This window comes from Lontra canadensis, unplaced genomic scaffold, assembly GCF_010015895.1.
Source record: "Lontra canadensis isolate GAN:19392208 unplaced genomic scaffold, GSC_riverotter_1.0 scaffold6, whole genome shotgun sequence".
Taxonomy (NCBI): domain Eukaryota; kingdom Metazoa; phylum Chordata; class Mammalia; order Carnivora; family Mustelidae; genus Lontra; species Lontra canadensis.
Window position 1 is genome coordinate 29,258,350 of NW_022631000.1, and position 20,600 is coordinate 29,278,949.

The 20,600-nt window shown below is 33.6% G+C and overlaps 1 protein-coding gene across 4 annotated transcripts in view; it reads left to right on the top strand.

Annotated features, from left to right (window-relative positions):
• The window catches only part of TSC22D2 (TSC22 domain family member 2), a 48,644-nt gene that overhangs the window by 17,809 nt on the left and 10,235 nt on the right, over nucleotides 1-20,600 (top strand). For 2 of the 4 annotated variants that reach the window (XM_032852479.1, XM_032852482.1), the window contains one exon: nucleotides 8,238-8,379. The exons of the other annotated variants lie outside the window; for them this stretch is intronic. In XM_032852479.1, coding sequence (XP_032708370.1) covers nucleotides 8,238-8,280 — 43 coding nt within the window. In that variant the 3' untranslated portion in view covers nucleotides 8,281-8,379. Of the gene's footprint in view, nucleotides 1-8,237; nucleotides 8,380-20,600 lie in introns of those variants that run through there. 4 annotated transcript variants of the gene reach the window in all.

Genomic DNA, 20,600 nt, shown 5'->3' on the forward strand with positions numbered 1-20,600 from the left:
TTTTGAATGCTCAGTAATAAGACATTTTAAAAATCTTTTTATTAAAGTATAATTTGTATCAGAAAGGTACACCATTCATAATTTGTACAGCTTGAACTGAACGCACCTGTGTAACCAGGACCCAGATCAAGACACAAAATATTGTAAGCTCCTTATTTTGTGTCTCTCTTGTTTCACCTAATGTTTGATATTCATCTATATGGCTCTGCACAGTTGTAGATCTGAACTAAAGTTGACTTGAACAATGCAGGGGTTAAGGGCACTAACACCCTCCTCCCCCTGTGCAGTTGAAAATCCAAGTATGACTTTTGTCTCCCCAAAAACTTAACTGCCTATAGCCTACTATTGACGGGAAGTTTTACTGATAAACAATCAATTAACACATATTTTGTATGTTGTATGTATTATATATTGTTTTCTTACAAATTAAGAGAAAAATGTTATTAAAATCATAAGAGAAAAATACATTTAAGTACTTAAAAATTCATGTAAATCACTATACTATGTTGTACGCATGTAACTGAATATATCAACCATGTGTCCATAAACATAGATAAATAAGATCCTTATTTATCTGTACCTGTGCAGTTCAAACCCATGTTGTTAAAGGGTTAATAGTACGTAATTATGAAGAATCACCATAGTGAGTTACTTGTTGGAGACTGTTACTAGTCAAATATTCTCTCCTTATTAGGAGATATTCTCTACTTACTAGATGAGGCTATGAACCTGAACTATTTTGTAAGCACCCCAAATATATTCTCTAATAATTTGTACTTAGTACTTACATGATTTATTATGTGATTACATTTCGACCTATTTCAGTTACGGATAACCAGTAGAGGATAATCAAAGACATGAAATTAGAGGACAAAGTTTTAGTGACCTGGCACCTTTTAGGACTGGATCTCAGATTTATAAAAAAACTAAGGATAAATGTTCAGACATTAAAACAGGAAGTTTTAGCTATTACTGGATGATCGCATTTATAAATTAAACAGTCTGAAGCATGTGAAGAAATTGAGAAATTGATAGAACTTCTGTGTAAATTCAGGAAGGTTGAGATTTCTCAGTTTAGAACGTAGAGTAAAAAGTACCTAGATGTTGCCTGCTTTTTACAATATTGATTAGCAAGTTACAGATCCATCACAAAAACTAATGTAATTTTAGGCAATCTTTTTATAACTAGAAAAAACAGGAAGAGATGATTACAGACCTACTGTACTCCATTTCTATAGGATAGTTATTCTAAATACAAAGGAAACTTGAAGCTACTTTCTTTATACTTTACCTGGATAGCCAGGGGGGTGTTTCAAGAGAGGCTTGAGCTTACTTTCTTCAAGTGGATGCGGCTCTGCAAAATAGTCTTGCCATCACTATAAATTAACATTAATACAATTAATAACTGTCTTCCTGGCTATGTCAACAATGTTGACCTTGAATGAGACTTAAAGCCACTTTTAAAAATCCCTATTCTGTAGAGTTTTATTCCTCCCACTTAGTTCTAAATGGGAAAGAAGAGTTAAGGAAAGCATTGGAATTGAGTTACTTCTGCTTTGTCATTGTTGGCCATGATTATCAGAAAACATGAAAGAGGGGTGTCTGACTAAGTCTCGGCACAGGTCTTTATCTCAGGGTTGTGAGTTAACACTGGCCTACTTAAAACCTTCAAGAGCTGTGTATTTGCTTAAGGAATGGAAGACTAGCAAACCCTTAGGAAAGAATGCCGTATCAGGCAATTAAGTGGTGATCACAATAGAGAAACCAATGAACTGGGTCTTGATATGGGAAAAGATAGGTAAGAACATCATCACATGACTGAAAGTGATAACTGTCATTTAAAATTCAAACATTTTATGTCTCTCAAGTACAGCTGGAGGTATTGGTCAGAGCTTCTTTAGGAAGTGACCTTTTGAGTTGGAACCTGAAAGGTGGGTAGAATTTGGTCATACAGAGTGAAAGACCTGAGGGAAAGGGAGAATTCCAGCTTGGGGAATACAGTGAGCTACTGTGAAAGTAAAGAGCATATGTGATAAGGACGGTTAAATTTGGTGCACAAATCATTTGAAGACAACAGAGAAGAGATACTGGATTGGACAGAAACCAAAGGTAATAGAAAGGTAATGAAGGCCTGAATGAGGCAATGGAGATGAGGGAAGAATAGTTAACAGAAGGTAGGAATTAGACGATGTTACAACTCAAGAGATACGATAGGGAAGCAGTCAAATTTGACTGCAAAGTCTCAAATCTAGTTGAGGGAATGGTGGTACCATTAGAAAGTATTAGTGAAAGAATTGGTTTGGAAAAGTGAAAATAATGAGATTCTGGTTTTAGCTACTTTTGGTTGAGTGAGCTGGTAGAAAGTCAAGGTGGAAACTCCGTAACAACTGGAGCTGCAGACACACAGCTTGTTAGAGAAGCTAAGGCTAGAAGATAGTGAAGACCATTTATTTATTTGTTTCATTATTATTATTTTAGAGTTTGAGCTTTAGGAAAGGCGGAGGTTGTCAAGAGTGAGCAGAGTAGGGTAAGAGGGTTAAGCCAGGCCACTGGGAAACCCTGCCTATTTTTAGAGAACAGGAGAAACTCTGAAGAGCATAAGTGATCTTAAGAGACTGGAAGATTCAGAGACTATTATTTACTAACCAAAAAGAAGGGAAAATGTTTGATTCTCTATTTTGAAAAAAATTTCAATTTTACAGAAAAATTACAAGAGTAATAAGCTCCAGCAATCTTAACGAGATTGAACATTAATATTTTGTCTTACTTGCTTTATTATCCTAACGTATTATCTAGGAACCATTTAAGAATAAGATTCAGATATCCTGTCCATTTGACCTAAAAATACTTTTAGTATATGTTGCCTAAGAAGATTCTGTTATGTAACAGCAATTTAATTAGCAAATTCAGGTTTGATACACTGTTATCTGATATGTAATATAGAGTTTATATTCAGATTTTACAGTTGTCCCACTGTCTTTCATGACCTTTTTTACCTGATCCAGGAGCCAATACAAGATCACAGATTACATTTAATTATCAAACACCTGTCTTTTTTCCTTCTGTCTTATATAAATAAATACTTTTCTTACATTAGTCTTCTGTAGGACTGTTTTAAAGTTTAAATTAGAGTAGCCTAAAAGAAGTCCATATTATAAGGAGTGGGAAGGAGAGATAGGTAAGATGCCTCAAATTCAGCTGAAACAGCTACTGGGACTCGAAAAATGTTATAAGAGGATGTCTTTTGTTGCTCAGAGTTTGGGGAGGGTGGGGGGGTGATGGGAAGAGAAGGAGACCATGTAGACATTAATGTGGGTGTGTCTCTTAGAACAGAAATTGAAGTATATTCATGTACCAATTATTGTCTATATCATAATTTATATGTATACACACACACATATTTATTAACTTGGGATTCTAATTATCTGGAATTGGAAAAAATGGTGTAATTTGAAGACCTTTTAGTCACCTCTTGGGTTTACAGATTATGTATTTGCTATCCTTTATATTCTGTTTGTGTCTTCCTAGTTTTATTCTGATAGTTGTCTAAGGTTAATTGTCTACTGCCAGATTTTTAACCACAGATCTACATCTCATTGCTTGATGTGGTGTTTCAGTGGATCCTAAGCATTTCTTCTCTTCTTTTAGCTTTGTTATGACTAGCTGAAATGGGACACCTGCCATGCTGACATTATTTTCATCATGTAATCAGACATCAGAATTGGCGATGGGAAATTATTGACAGCTCATCCATTATTATATGCTTCTGTTCATGTGTTTACCGCTTTCTTTAGTTAGTGAATTTTCTTAACATAAGTCATCACAGCCTACTCTGAAAAATCATAGTAATTATTTTCAGGGTGAAATTTGAGAAACAGTTGAAATAGATGAAAATAGTTGGTACAGTTGTGGTGTTGTTGTTAATTTATTTTTACTTTTCACCAGAATAATTTAAGTAAACCAAAGCTTTGACTAGAACAGAAATTTGTATGTGTGAATTAGTGTGTAAACTAATTTGCTAAACCCAATTTATTTTTTTCTGCAGAATATAGAACTCTGTAAAAAAGCTTTTTAAGAAAAAAAAAAAAACCTTAACTGAACTTGTTCAGATGAAAGGGACATTTAAATATGTGGCCTGAAGTTGTTGAATCAGAACAAACCTAACATCTGTTTTGTTTTATTTTCCTTCCAGTCTTCAACAATGAAAAAATTTAAAACTCATACTTCTTTCAGTGTATTTAAACCTACAAACAGTTTTGCAGCCTTCTGGGAAGAAAAATATTCAGTGGAATTTTTTATGTTTTTGTTTCATTAATTTGGGTTCGTACATAGTTAGATGAGAGAAATGACTGTATTCTATACGGCATTCTCTGTGTGTGTGCATGTGTGAACTTGTATTAATATTCTAAATCACCAAATCAAGATATATATTAGATTTTTGTGATGATCATATAAAGTATTCAAATGCATTAGTTTACCCAAAATTAGCTTCTGTGTTTGGGTTTCAGCTGACTACTTCGAAAACATTTTTCATATTTGACAGAAGTAAATTTAAATAGGTGGTAGTAATTTAGAACATGTATTCAATGATATATATCTTTAAGAAATAGCATTTTTATGCAAAATTTGTTTCCTGGTTGGATTCAGAGTTTAAAGATCTTGGTTATAAATACTAAAAGGTTTGGAAGGTGCTCATTGTATTTTTTTTTTTTTTCAGTTTTTAATTGTGGTATTTGGCTCAGAAATAGTGGTATATGTAACTTGTGTCTTGGAAGCCAGAAATGTATCTAACTGCATATCTACCTGGTGGTATATCAAGATAAAGAACGTATTCTTTCCCTACATCTACACACTATTTGAAGGGTAACAAGAAGGGAAAGGAGTTGTTTAGTGTGACTAATCCCCACTCCTTCTGTTCAGAGTGACTGTTAACTATTCATCTTCAAAAAATTTATTTGCAGCATCTACTTCTGTTTTAGATATTGCTAACTTAGTTCAGAAAATAGTGCTAAACGTATGTCTGGAATGGTCATACGTGCTTTGTTTCAAGAAAGGCGATAATAACTCTTAAAAGCATAATATGTCATGCTATCTTAAATTTTAAGAGTAGCTGTATTTCCTAATGATAGCTGTTGTTAGTAAAAGCTCAGTCAGATATCCCGCTTTCTATTCACAAAGCCCGTTATTCCTTATCACATATGTATTTGAATAATACATAACTGGCTTCCATCTACTCTGTTTTTTCCATTTTTATCTTCTGTCCCAACCCCCAATTTCTATTTCTTTTAATCCTCTATAGGCTATTTCTACTTCTTTTGAAAGAATGAGGAGTATAAACATTTGTTAATGAACATGCTCTATTAAAATATCAAAATATCAATAACCTATCTTGCTAGGAATATTTTCCGAAGCTGTATGAATTTTTTTAAGCCATGTATTTTGCATTTCTTCCACTAATAGGTACATTTGATATGATGCATTGCTTGCTAAACACATTTTCTTACATTTCTCATACTTAGTTTTTAACATAGCTAATCATCTCAAATTATATCTTGGCTGATCCACAGATATATGAGGTTTTCTCTAATTGTTTATGTCTTTTTATATGTGAATTTCTTAGAACACACTGTCTTTGCAGTATTCTTATTCTATTAGATATCTTTGGACTAATTTTTTTTCACAAGCTTATCTTTGATATTCCTAGCCTCATTTCCCTAATACTTAATCTATGGAAGGACTATATGTAATTTATTAGAAGCATACAGGGTGGCCCCATTTCCCCTTTGTCTCCGTTTAAAAAATAAGCACTTCTGACATTTAGGGAAGCAAGCATTTATTTATCGTGTCTAAGATTTCTCAAAACAATATAATGAACTTTTTGAAGAAGGTGGTATACACTTGAAAGTGAAATTTTGTGTCAAACAAAGCTAAGGACATTTATTCAAATAGCAAGTTCCATTAGGAACTCTTATATGTTTGTTTGATTTCCCATATCAGTTTTCAGGTGACTTGGAAATTGTAGGTCATCCACCTTCTTGCCCTGTGCTCTCTTTGTTCTATCAATATAAATTTGCCATAATATTAGCTAAATAATAATAAACTTAAACCTAGTTTTTGCTGGACTATATATACTATATGGCTTAGTAGCTCACTCTCCATTAACTGGGACTTTTTCCTCCTCACAAATTTAAAAAAAAAAAAATGAAATTATAAATATGGGAAATGTTTGGGATTTGTTTTTGATAGCAGTCTTGCCAGAGATTGGAGATTATGATTGATATATCAGAATAAGTTTCTAAATATTCATTTTGGGGAGGATTCTAATTTTAAATTCATTTTTTAAGAATATCTAGTTAATCCTAACTATGTTCATCTACAAACATTTCAGTTACCCAGTTTTATTTCAAATTTTTAATAAGGATTTCCTACATGTTGGAGTTTGGTCATTGAAACCCTTCAAAGGTAACCTCTGGTAGCAGCTAATTTTGAAAATGCATGATGGAGAAAAATCTGATAATGGAAGTTTTGTATTTTTGTATTTTTAAATGTAATACAGCTCTTAAGTCCTTAATTTGCCCTGTATTTGTATAATGCACACACCCTTAAAAAATTTTCTCTACAAATGTCATAGGAAAATAACTAAATTGGCTTTATATGACTGGTTTTAATTCTATATTCCAGAGGCTTTCCAGGCATTTGTCATAACAGTGCTTATTGTTAACAGGCCCTTTAACAGAGGGTCAGGTAGTCTGCCCCTCAAATGGCCAGTCCATCAAAGCCTTCACAGACAACCCAAATTACTAGCATTACAAATACATATATTTCAGGAAGGATATAATTTGCTACATATGGCCAGGTATTGTATCTTCTCATGGGACTTGTCCCATGAAAGAGTAAATGATCCAAAGAACTTTTAAAATTATGGTAGTATTTTGGTTGATAGGAGACAAGAGTTGCATAAAAGCTTGCTAAAAATGTTTTGGTAGTATGTTGATGAAATGACCACAACTTTAAACTACTACTTATCTTCATTTGTATGGGTTTTTGCCTTCACCAGGTGATTACATCATAAGGCTGTGCTTTGACAAAAGATAGTAAAGTATGATTTAATTGAAGTCAAATGTGTTGTGAGATTACATTTGGAAAGATTATATTGTAAATTGGAAAAAATCCTGATCTTCAGATTGTGTGGGAGACTTTCAAAGACCATGTATAATAGAAAAATTCCATTAAAAGTTAAAATCTGTAACAGCACAACTCCAACCCCCTATATTTGGGTTACATATTTCTGGAGATTGCTGCAGAGTTTCCTTACAGTGCTGTCTTTGAGTTCGCTATGGCTTTGCATATTTTGATCTTCCTCAGTGATGGCTTCCTTTACCCCCTCTCCCTTGCCCCATTATGTCATTTTATTTAGGGAGTTAATTTAGGCAAAAATATGCCCATAAATTTGTGGGTTGCCTTTTCTGCGGATTACTGACAACTAAAAATAGAAATGAGTATTCATACTGCACAGAAAATGTTGGTAATATTACCCTTCAGCAGTTAAAATAGATGCCTAATTGAAAGCTTTCTTGTAAAAAATTTAACAAATGTAAGATTAATCTTAAGTAATTTTTACCATTATTAAATATTCCTACCCCTAATTTTGTTCTTTGGTCATACACAGATGAGCTATAGGACCACCTGAAAAGGATACATTGTTATGCCTGTTATATAAAATGCATAATAAAATTCTATTCTTTCCACCATGTTGACTAATTTTAAAATTGGGGGGTGTAGAGACAGACTAGGATTTAGTTACAAAAATTGAATGCTGTCTTGAGCATTTAAATGACTGGTATGGATTATTACTGATCCATCCACCTGTGTTAGAAGTCTAGAAATTCATATGGATATGAACCAGATAATAGACTCAAGTGCCATTCCGTAGGACCTCAAAACTGTCTGTAGCAAGTTACGGTGTTAAATCGTAATTTCTGGATCATGATCTTAAACCTTTAATTGGTTCCATTTCTTCTTGACTCTTTACTAACAAGTATTCCTTATGGCCTGAAAGTCCATGTTGAAATTTATAGTTTGAAGTATCCAGATTAAATATAAAATTATCTTACATTTAAAAAATACTTAAGTACAAAATATCAGTTGTGTAATCATGGTAAAAAATAAAACTTTGCTATAAAAGATTTTTAAAGGCTATTTGATTAAAACACTTATTTACTTAAACTCTTTGCTAGAATTTTTTTTAGAATTCAGCATCGGAGGAGGAATGTGACATAATAATGATCGAAAGCCGAAAGTTTAAAAGTTGTGATGCCCTCACATGGTTGGAGGGTTATTCTAGCTTCTAAGGACTGAATGTTGTCCACAAGAGTGTCTCATCAGGTCATAAATTGGTAAGACTTAATGGATTAGATTTTATGTATTATACCTGATGTTATTGTATTGAGATGAATATTTATGAACAAAATGAGCACATTGTATAACTAAGAGTGTAGTATTAAATATAAGTTCAAACTTGGAATTTTAAATACTTGGGAGTATGTAATCCTTTCAAAATTTCATGAGGCTGAGGGCCGTATCTTTGCAGTGGTGTTTAATAATCAGTTTAAAAAATAAAGTGACATCCTGTGTTATGTAAACATTACTTAAATACTGCTATGGCATCTGCTGTAGATGCTTACAATGTAGTTAAGGGCCCCAAATACTTTCTAGTTATTATCGCAGGAGATATTTGAGAACTAATATATTAATCTTTTATTTTTAAAAAGAAAAACCTTACATCCATTTTCTTCATAAAATATAGTTTAAATTACTTTGCTTTTGGATTTTATTTTTCTTCTAAATGTCTGTAAAAATAAAGCCAGGAAAGCTTTCTCAATTCTTATCTTGAGAACTAATATCAAATGAAAATAGTATACTAGAAGTCAGTAATACACTTTTTGTATGCCCTGAAAATGAAAGATTTCCTTTCAGCATCGTATTCTGCTTGGAAAACAAAAATTTTAAAACTTGTTTTATATAGCTTCTTATTTTGCTTTGTGTTACACAGCTGTATTTTGTAGGGGACTCTTAGAATAATACAGTTTAGACTAAGATGAAGTCCTAGTCTTCAGTCCGAAATCATCATATTTTGCAGATGAAGAACAACTTGGGTTAAGTTGTATGTCCAAAGCCATACAGTTGTAGAATTAATATTTTCATTAAAGTATGGTGTACGTATTCTGTAAGTGTATCACAAATTATTTGAAATTATTGAATAGGCTACCATATCTATTTCTAACTTTATCCTTAACCCTCTGGGTTTATTCAGTCTCTCCCTTACACACATACATCCTATCTTTTGAGTGATATTCTAAATTGTTTCTGATATGGTATTCCATGACTTTGATCATATTCTGTAAACTTAAGTTTTGTAAAACAGTAATTGCAATCATTAGTAGCTTGGGAGGAAATCAAACTAATAACAGTTGTCTTGGATCCTATAAACTTTTTATTTTTTCATTTACTACAATAACTCCATAACTTTGGTAATTAGGAAAATAATTTCTAGTTTCTTCAGGATATTCATCTTCAATTGTCAGTGGATGGGTGGGCCTCAGGAGATCATGAACCCTGTGAAATACTGGATGGAATTTAATGTATGTTCAGTTTTTGGTGAAAGGTTCAGAGCATTTGACAGATTTTTTAAAGCATTTGAATAACATTGCTAATGAATGTATCTATGAGAGACAAGCCTTGTTATATATGCAACTTACATGATGTAGGAAAGAAATTTTTAATAATGAGTAAACTGATTCTGTAACTCTTAATGAATTTTATCCAAGGCTAGTTTAATATAAGTGAGAGAGTGATGGAACAGATCAGAGCTTACCCACTTTTAGCTCAGGAATTTCATACTGTCAATCTCTGCTCAAATGTTCATTGGATTTCTCCACAGAATAGTTTTATTTTTGCTACCTAGTGCTTACTCAGTCTCACACACTATGCTACCTATTTGGGGCATGTTGTTTAACTTCCCAACAGCTGTATTATATAGATACTAGTACCCTCAGTTTACAGAGAAGGAAATTGAAAGCTTAGAGAGATTAGATAACTTGCTCAGGTCACATAGCCATTTAGTGGTGGAGCTAGGATTCAAATCTGGCTTTCTAACTAGAACCATGGCTCTCAGTTGTATCCTAGTATGCCAAGAGTAGCTCTGGGGAACTTAAAGGATAAGGGAGAATTTTATATTGAGTGAAGATGTGAATACATAAATTAGATTTCCTTTGAACTTAAGTAGCAGTGGGTCATCCTTTATTATAAAACCATCTTTTAAAGCACCTGTCAAAAAAAAAATGTAAGTTGCTTATAATTATTTATTGCATTAGAAATACCTTCTATTCAGATTTAATGCTTGTGATTGTAAGCAAATATATATGTGTTAGAAAAGTTTTAGTACTTAGTAGAATAGTATTGTGCCAAGTGTAACAATTAAGGAACTCACCCTTTAATATTTAGGATTTATTAATAGCAGACATTCGGGGGAAGCAGTTTAAAATCTGCTTTGAGCTGCAGATGTTTCTTGGAGTAGGGGAATGAATCACATGTAAAACCTCCTACTAAGTGCTATGTCAGTTTCCCATTTGCCCTTAATTCTGAATAATTCTATAAAGATACTTTTCTGTGTTTACTTTTAAAACATGTATGCAACAAAATTTATATTTTAGATACATGGATTTTTTTAATTGAGCACCTACTTTGTGTAGAACCTCTCTTATTTTAACTGTTTATAATAAAGTTCCTGTGTCTAAATAGGACTTAACGTTAAATCCACAATAATAGTACTGCTTAAAGCAAAAACAAGTAAAACTGTAAGAATTTGTTTACTCTTCCGTTTAGTTGAAATAATCTGCTTATCAAGCACTAACTTAATTTCTTCAAGATCATGGTTTAAAGTGTACAATAACTTGATAGGTCATCAGAACATGGAAATACTGGGGCTCGATCATTAAGCATCTGCCTTCAGCTCAGGTCACTATCCCGTGATTAGAGTCCTCCCTGAGTAGGGAGCCTGCTTCTCCCTCTCCCACTCCCCCTGCTTTTGTTCCCTCTCTTGCTAGGTCTGTCTTTGTCAAAAAATAAGTAAAATCTTAAAAAAAACAACAACAACAACAAAAACCGAAAATACTATACTTAAAGTCTTTTTTTAGATAAGACATTTATTTGTACCCCAGCTTCTTTATTAATAACTATTTGCCTTTTCAATATTAAAACTTTGGAATGTTTGGGAAATAGAATAAACAGTTACACCTAACCCAAGTTTTTAACACAATGACTATCTCAGTGTTTGTATATTCCCTTCCAGAATTTGAGTACATATGCATGGATATTAACAATTGCAATCATAGTTAAACAGCTTTTAAATAGTTTTTATTGTTCCAAGTATTTTTCTGATTTGTACAAAGCTGATAAATGTCATAAGTTTTAAATTTGGGGCTGATAATTTTGGTATCTAGGATACCATGCCTTCCAGTTTTTTGTTCTATCTCTCATTACTTCTCAGTCCCCTGGCAGGTTTTTTCTTTCTGTTTGTTCTTTTAAGTGTTGCTGGTGTCCTTAGGATGCTGTTGAGACCCTCTTCTGACATTATTCATCATGCTAAGAATATGTAGATAGATGGTTCTGAGTGTCATCTGTATGCTCTAGGTGCTCAAACTTGTTACCTAGGCATCTCTCCTTAACATTCACACTTCTTTGATCTCCCATAGCCAGTTAATTGCAAAATACTGCCATGTCTGTTTCTGTGAGTTTTTCTTAAGCCTACCATCTCTTTAATGCCCATTCAGGACACAGTTCTTTCTTATGTGGAAATGTAAAAACCTTCTAACTGGTCTTCATTATTTGAGTTTTCTAACATGGCTAACTGTACATGCTGTTCCTTTTACTTAGAACATTTGTGTGTAGACTTCTGTCCTTTTAGATTCTCCACCCAATTGTGGCACTTCCTTTAAAAAATACTCTTTCCTGACCCTTGATCTTGATTATATTTCCCCAAAACACCCTCTAAAATCTTGCTTTGTCTCAGCATTTATCACACCTCCAGTCTATCTCCTACACTCAACTGTATACTCATAAATTCTAGTGTATGGTTTATTTGATGATGTGTCTACATAACCAGCATCTGATAAATGTTTAAATACATTAAAATCCCCCCTAGAATGTGGCATCATAAAATGTATTAACTAGAAAGAATGTTAGAAATTATCGTATACAGTTAGAGGCAAGAATCAAATGTAGAAACCGTATCACCTCACTCTTAAGTTAGTGTTCCCTGTGTATTTCATGATACTTAGATTTTGACTGCTATACCTTACTAGTACAGACTGTATAGTTAATATATTAAATGTTTAATATGTGCCAGACACTAATGCATTATCTCACTGAATCCTCTTGTCTGGTCCTATTATTATTCTTTTTGGAGAGGATAAATAACTTGTGTGAAGTTACATTATAAAAGGGATAGAGTTGGGATTCAAACCTGGGTATGATTCCAGAACCAAAGGCTTTTTATTTGATACCACCTGTGAGTTTTTATCTTTCTGAGTCTAGAATTATAAATCTGAGTTCGAAGGGAATTCAGTGGTCATTTATTCCAGCCATTTGTGTCATTTTGTCTAATGTCTATAACACACCTTCTCAGTTGTTGTCTAGCCTATGAACACCTCCAGTGATGTTTATCTTGGCATCCTGGTCTTCTTTTTATATTTCATATTTAAACCTTTTATAAATTCTTGATGTACAATGAGAATCTAAAATGTAGAACAGAAAAATCAGATGATTGCCATCACTGAAAGCATTCAAGTAAAGAAATTAGGTTCATGTAAAAATATAAGCTGCACTGCACATTCTGTCAACGTTCAACTGAGAACATTGTGTAGTTCATTATTTTCATAGCTGCTATAATCAAGAATGTGGGTTCCAGTTTGTGGCCAAAAGTTATTGGTGTTAATAAAAATGCAGCTCTAAAGTTCTTTTTCAAAAATGGCAAAGGAGACATTGCTTAATATCTTAGAGATCACAAGGATGTTTTTCCACTTTGTAATCATTGATTCTAGTGATGATGCAAGAATTTCACAGGACTCCTGTATACTGTTCTGATCCAGCAATGTGTCAGAAGAGTAAAGTACTATACATCTGAATTTCTTCACATTCCTAGATCTAACTCACTTAGAACTTCCACTTGCTATGAGATATGCTTAAAAACATGGTGATATAAATTGTCTTCTTTATCTTACCTGACTAAACTAGTAAACTTTTGGTCTCTTTCCACCTTCAGGATAGCTTTTGGTTTTTTCCAGTTCTTCTTTAGATTCAATTCTAATTCTCCATAGAGAATGATATCAAGCAATTGAGAGAACCCATAAATAGTTAGGATGTATGATTTACAATTAAGCCTTTCACTGGGTTCACAAAATTATTTTCCCTAAATCCCTGATTCTAATGTGAAAAGATCTTTGTCAAGGTTTTTATCCAAAAGGTAACAGTCTTTAAAGTCTACTTTATTTTCCACAAGGTCTTCTATGTGTTTTTTCATTCCTGTGATCTGTATATGAAACTGCTAAGTTTCACTGGCATAATTTTGTCAGAAGTAACCTGAAAGTCCATGGAATTCTAGCTATTCTATTCCTCAAATTTAAACCATTTTTCTACTTAGTTACTTCAGAAACTACTATACTTTTTTTCCTCTTTAGTGAGTAACAACCAGATACAAGGAGTATCACAAGTAAAGGTTTATTGGCTTTTTATTTAAGCTGTCTCTGTCAAGGAGAATAATTTTTAGGAGGCCTCCCCATTTTTACTGTGTTCCAGGGTTACTCTTTTCATTAGTTTCTAATATCTAAATAGCTGGTTGATTTCTTAGTTCTTTCTCCTTGCATGGTTAGCCCACATAACATAAACTTATGCTGACTTACAAAATGTAATTAGATAACATATTAAATACTATTTTATTCTATCTTTTTCTTTAACTAAATGTTTACTATCAACTTTATGCAAAGTGTTAGAATTAGTAGACCCTCTGGATGGACCTAGTTCCTCCCTTTGCGGTTTAACTCAAAGGTGAAGAACATTAAATAGAGACAACAAAACCAATTGTATATGAAAGAATCAAGAAAGGTAGAGAGCAGAGTGTGGGTGAAGCATTCCGTTTCAGATGACAGTCTTAGCTTCAGAATCTAAGATGATTTAACAAATTTCAGGTCATGTTGTAAGTCTGGAATTCATCATAAATGATTTTTTACAAATTAAGGTCTACAAATGATTGTAAAGTTCTGTCATTTACATACTTATTTTACAGTATTGTTATTACCTAGAAGAATTCAAGGACTTGGATCTACAATGAAGTAAGAAAAAGCAACTGAAAATCTACCTATTTGAATATAGTTCTGCTTGAGTGAAAAAACCATTTATAACCCTTTAAATTTTACAGTAATGCTACTTTATACTTTCTTCATTATCTATACCAGAATCTCTTTTTGAATTAAGTAATTGTAAAGCAGTGATTCTCAACTAGAATAATATATAGTGTAGAAGCAAAGCAGTACTTGTCCCACTCTTTTGATTTGTTTTTAGTAATATTTAATTGTTGAAATTTCATATAACACTAAAGGAAGGCATGGGAGATGTTTAGTTAAATACTTTTTTGGAAAATTTTAGTTGAAATAAATTCAGTAATGTATCAGTGGCCTTTGGAAAAATTTCCCACTGTAAATTAAGGCTTTTTATTCTAAGCAGTCATTAATGTTCAATCCACAGGAATGCTGTGCTTAATAAATATTGATGTAAGTTTAAATCTCAAGTCAAACAATTTTTATAAGCATATGTTTTGTGACTGCCTTAACATTTGACTAATTGAGTAGAAAGGAATCAATTAAATTTAAGGCATAACTAGGATTATTTCATTCTTCGGGTGAGGTGTACATACAAAGACTGTTTCTTAATACTAATCATAACTGATTTTTATTTGTACCTCACTGCTTCATTTGCGATCTAAGATACACTAGGATACCAGGCCTTACACAGTGTCAGTCTAAATTGATCCAGATAATAAAAGGAACTATTTTTCTTTCTTTGGTGTTTACTATGTAAAAAAAATCATAATCATCACAGCAATCCTTTAGGGTAGGTATAACTATGATCCCATTTTACAGACAAGGAGACTGGTTTTAGTATGTTATGATCATCCCACTAGTAAGTAGTGAAGTTGGGATTTAAAACAAGCTTATCTAATTCTGAAGCCTGTGCTTTCTTTTTCCCCCCCAGATAGCTTGAGCTCTAGAGGGAGGGGGAGAACAGGGAGAGAGAGCATCTTAAAGCAGGTTCCATACCCAGCATGGGCTCCAGATTCAATCTCATGACCCTGAGATCATGACCTGAGCTGAAATCAAGAGTCAAGACACTTAACTAAGTCATCCAGGCACCCCTGAAGCCTGTGCTCTTAAAACCACTTTATTGTTCTTTGAGAATTTCGTCTTTTGCGTAAGCAACAGCTAAGAGGTAAGATGTCTTGCCCCAGAATGAAAGAGCAAAAGAGAGTTAAGCAAGTTGTAGTAAACTTGATAACCTAGACAGTTTGAACTCTTCTGGGCATATATTTTATATGCCAGAATATAACAATACTTTATATTTGTTGAAGATGAAGATGAGCAATTTTTTTTGCTCAAACCCAAGTCAATACAAAATTTTTAAGTACCCCAATTGCAAAAACATGTACTGATTTATTATAAGTAAAATAGAACAGAGTTTTTCCCTGGTATGATATTCTCTTCATTTTATTAAGGGGTGATCGTTCTTCCTTTAGTCTAAACCAGAGTGAAACAACTGTCTCTTTAAAAACCTCGTGATACTTTTGTTTTTCTGGGTTTATCCCTCTTCTGAAGCAGTTCTTTGGTAACCTTCCTTTTTATTTATTACTGTCCCTGGACTTTGGGGACAGATTAGGAAGAGACATAAGGTAATAAAGACTAGTTAATCACCTAGAAACAGAAGTTCAGTCTTAGATAATCTTAATTTTACTTTACAATTTTACTTTGTCCATACAACTACGTGTGCTTTTTTCTATAAAGCTATTATGAATAATATTTCTATCTTCAAGGATTGGGGATAAGTGAAAAGATAATCTTTAGATGAACAAAATGGTCTCTGTGGGGGCGCCTGGGTGGCTCAGTGGGTTAAGCCGCTGCCTTCGGCTCAGGTCATGATCTCAGGGTCCTGGGATCGAGTCCCACATCGGGCTCTCTGCTCAGCGGGAAGCCTGCTTCCCTCTCTCTCTCTGCCTGCCTCTCCGTCTACTTGTGATCTCTCTCTGTCAAATAAATAAATAAATAATCTTTAAAAAAAAAAAAAAAAAATGGTCTCTGTGCTCTGCACTGGTATTTGGCATTTGGCATTCAAGGGGATTGTGTCATTTTCACTCATTTGGTTAGGCCTCATTGTGGAAATGGGATTGAAAGGATTTTTTTCAAGAAGAACTGTTTAGTTGGGGAAAAAAAAATAGTGTACAGAATGCTGGAGATAAGAGGCAAATGTGAGGCCATTCCGTGAAAGAAATAATTAACTTTCCCAAGAAGGGTAGTTTCTTCCTGAGCCCATCTTTCGTTAACTCTTTCAGGTGTTAGTGTCCTCCATTGTTTTGGCCCCATTTGTCTTCTTTCTACTTAAGCAAGCTCATCTCACAGTTTTGCTTTACCCCCCGCATTCCAGCAGCTCTCAGATCTAGACTTCTAGGCCAGAGATTACTCTAGAGTTCTAGATACCTATTTCCAGCAACCTTCTTTCTGTATTTCTCCACTAGAGTCTGCATCCCAGATGTCTCAAAATTCAGCAGTCCCCCAAGTGAAACTTAAATTTCACATTTTCTCACCTTTATTCTTAGGTTCTTCTTCCACTCCCTACTCTCTGCACCCTAAAATCTAGCCGCCTTCCTGTGACACATAAACCATCTCCCCAACCCTAATTACTTTATAAGCTAAAAAAAAAAAAAAAAACAAACTCCAGCCATCCTTGGTATTTTCTTTGTTGTAGGTGAGTCCCTTTTCCTTTATCATCCCTCTCATCTCTCATAGATTCTCTGCTTCAATTGTACACACTATTTCATTTTTCTTTGCTTAATGTTTGTGACCAAGCATTTTGCAATGTCCTGATAATCTCCCCCCTTCCTTGCTTGTTTAGGTAATTCTTTTTTTTTTTTTTTTTAACCAGTATGGAATGTTACTATCTTTCCTTCTCACCAACCCCCATGCCTGCCACAGGTACATGCCCCCAAAAATATCACATTTGGGTTACACTAAGTTCTACAAAAGCCTTTGAAACTAAATGATGAAGGAAAAAAGCCCAGGGAGAGTAACTTGCCTTAGGACACAGCAAATCTGAGGTGAGGCCAAGCTGCAACATGTATTTGATAATTCCATATCTAGTGATCTCCCCACTGATGGACATCATCTAATTTCATATTCTTCCAGCCAGTGTTCATTGAGCGTTGGGCATTGTGCAGAGGAGACAGATGAGAATTTATCCTTTTTTATTAGTGTCATAGATAAATGTTCCTGAGATTTGGCTATATAGGAAATTAAAGGCAAAGTTTGCTCAGGATGCATGCCCTATTGCCTCTATAAAGGAATTTGAATTACCTAGATATATGAATTAGATATTAGGCAGCAAGAAGATATGGCAAGTTTAGTTTGACTGAAAATGAGGAATGAGATTAAGAACTATTTCCCCAATTACTTGTTTTGAGTTTCGTTAAAATGCTAGCATTGGGTGCCTGGGTGGCTTAGTTGGTTGGGCAGTTGCCTTCAGCTCAGGTCATGATCCTGGAGTCCCAGGATCAAGTCTCACATCGGGCTCCCGGCTCCATGGGAAGTCTGCTTCTCTCTCTGACCTTCTCCCCTCTCATGTTCTCTCTCATACTCTTTCTCTCTCAAATGAATAAAATCTTTAAAACAAACAAAACAAAAAAACCGCTAGTATTACCCATGTCCATTAGATACCAAGGACTGCTTTGGGAAAAGTCAGTTTTGCCATTAGGCATGGGAAATGGCTTTGGAGGTGTTCTAGTACAGCTAGCTTATGTTTAGCTGGAGAAAGAGGCCCTAGGGGCAAAAGTATTAATTAGGACTCAAATTCCAACTATACAATTTGTGAATCCCGGCTTTTACAGCATTCTTTACTAGGTAGCTGCTGGCCCCACGTTAGGTTTTTTATAGCACATAGAGTTTTATCTGGTAGGAGATAGATGCAGCTCTTAAAACACAGCCTGTGATAGATACATGGTTAGAGCTGTAATGGTAGTGTGCGGCATTACTTACTATACTATACTACTTCTGGAAGGGTAAACTAGCCTTTACAGAAAAGAAAATATTTGAACTGAAACCTATGAAAGAATGGTAGAATTTCCAAAGAAATATTTAGAGAGTGAGAATAAACTACACAGAGTCTCGAGTTTAGGATATCCAATTTAAAAGTTGTGAACAGGCATTTGTAATGGGAGGGAATAATGTAAATGTTGGCATTAGAAATAAATTAGTAAGCTGGTTCTGATTTTTTTTTCTTTTGACCCATTTTTATGTCATTTCTAAAAAATTCTGAATTACTTTTAGAAATGTTGGTTGGATTTTAAAAAAAAAAAAGATGTTAGGTGGATTTAGCTATATAAAAAGGTTATTTTTATAAAAGGCCCACTGCTGGGTGAAGTTAATTCAGTACTTGTTGGTCTCTGAAATGAAATGCAAATCTTAAGAGTGTTAAGTTTTAGTTTTGATTTCCCTTGACATTCTTTTCTGTCATGCTCTTTCTCCAGTTTTGTTCATTTTCATATACTTACATTATGAAAATTTCCTTAGGTGATGAAAGTGCTATTATTTCTTCATAAAAGGAAGGAATGCTATTATTAACCTTTTGAAGGAGAATTTTCTTTACTACAAAATGACTGTTAAACATAGTCCCTTCGCTGGCAGGCCTTTTGTTAATCTTTATCCTTTTCTTAGCACAGCTGAGGTCATTTGAACTCTTCTGTGTTTTTAATATCTTCATTCATATTAAGAATTTTTATTGAGTTTTTCTTTTTCTATTTAAATTTCCCATCTTTCTATGAAAGGTGGTCCTTCAAGTCATACTGAAAAACATAAACCTTTTGCTAGATTAAAATATACTTTGTTAATTCTAATGTTTTTAGAAGTTGGTTAATCATCAGCTTCTATTCCAGCAGATTAAAAGAATGGTTTTAGAATATCTAGAATGAGTATATAGGATTACATCCACTTTATTCCCTTTCAGAATAGTTACATTATTTTTGTAAGGTATTCTGAGCTAGACATCAGTTGGCAACATTTGTAATCCTTTCTAATCTCTCTCTCCTTTTTTACTCTTAAGGTGCTAGTGTACATCTCAGTCTAGGTAATTGTCAATCATATACTGTTTTCCCAGTCTCCAGGAAGTAAATTAAAGTAATAAGGACTGTAGTATCAAATTTTTTAATTTGGGCTTAAGCCCCTTGACACTCATCCTTCACTTCAGTCAGTAATGAATAATGCTATCATCAAATTATGTATTGCTGCTGTGTAAGTAGTACAATGCACTCTCTTTCAAGAGAGCCTGCTCTAAATGCAAGCACTCCAACATTCGGGAAAATGCCATTCTTCTCCTACCCCTTTCTCACACCCTTGCTTATTTCAGTCCTGACTTAAAGGAAGAAAATAACTTTTTCATCCTGTCAAACCTTGCCTAATGTTAGTCTAATAAATAACTAGCTGGTGCATATGTTTTTTTATATTTAAATATTTAACTTGAAATAAGAATATTAAACTAGTTTCTTTGGATTGTAATGGTAAAATTGCTGTGCATATTTCACTTTTGTATTACTGCTCAGTTTTTCAAGACTAAATCTTTACTTCTTCCATCTTGAGTGTTTTAGTAGAATTTTAGTTCAGCTAGTTTTTAAATTGTTTCCTTAGAATGACTGTCTGAGGAAAAAACTATCATAATTTTACTGCCTAATACTAAAATAACTCCCTCAAGATATCCTCACTTGGAAATGTAAAGAAATCAAGAAAAAGAAGATAAAGTTAGTATTAATCTTACCAATACCTTCTCTGGAATGCATTTTTAATGTAACATTTTTATTGTATAAAGTTATAGAGCCTATTATCAAAGATGTTTATCACAGACTTCTTTTTTCTTACCAGAATCATTTTTAACAGAAATAGCTATATTAGGAGTTACAAACATTACTTACATGATACTTTCTTAAGTGATTATAATTCACCCTAAGCCAAAGAAGTAAATTTTACAAATCACAAATATTACTTATATTATTATTTTGAATGTTAAACAAAGTGCCGATCTTCTAAAATGAAGTAGTTCCTAAGGAAAATGGAGTTGTTGGCTCCTCTTCCCTCCTTTCTTTCTTTTCTGTTTCCTGTCTGCCATTTGTTCTTAAGTTCACACTGTATAGGGTTATAACTTGTGAGTCATTTTCATTTTGGAATGTGGTTTTGTTTTGTTTTGGTTTTGGTTTGGTTTGGTTTTTTAGTATTCTCCAAAGTGCAATGGAAGTATTC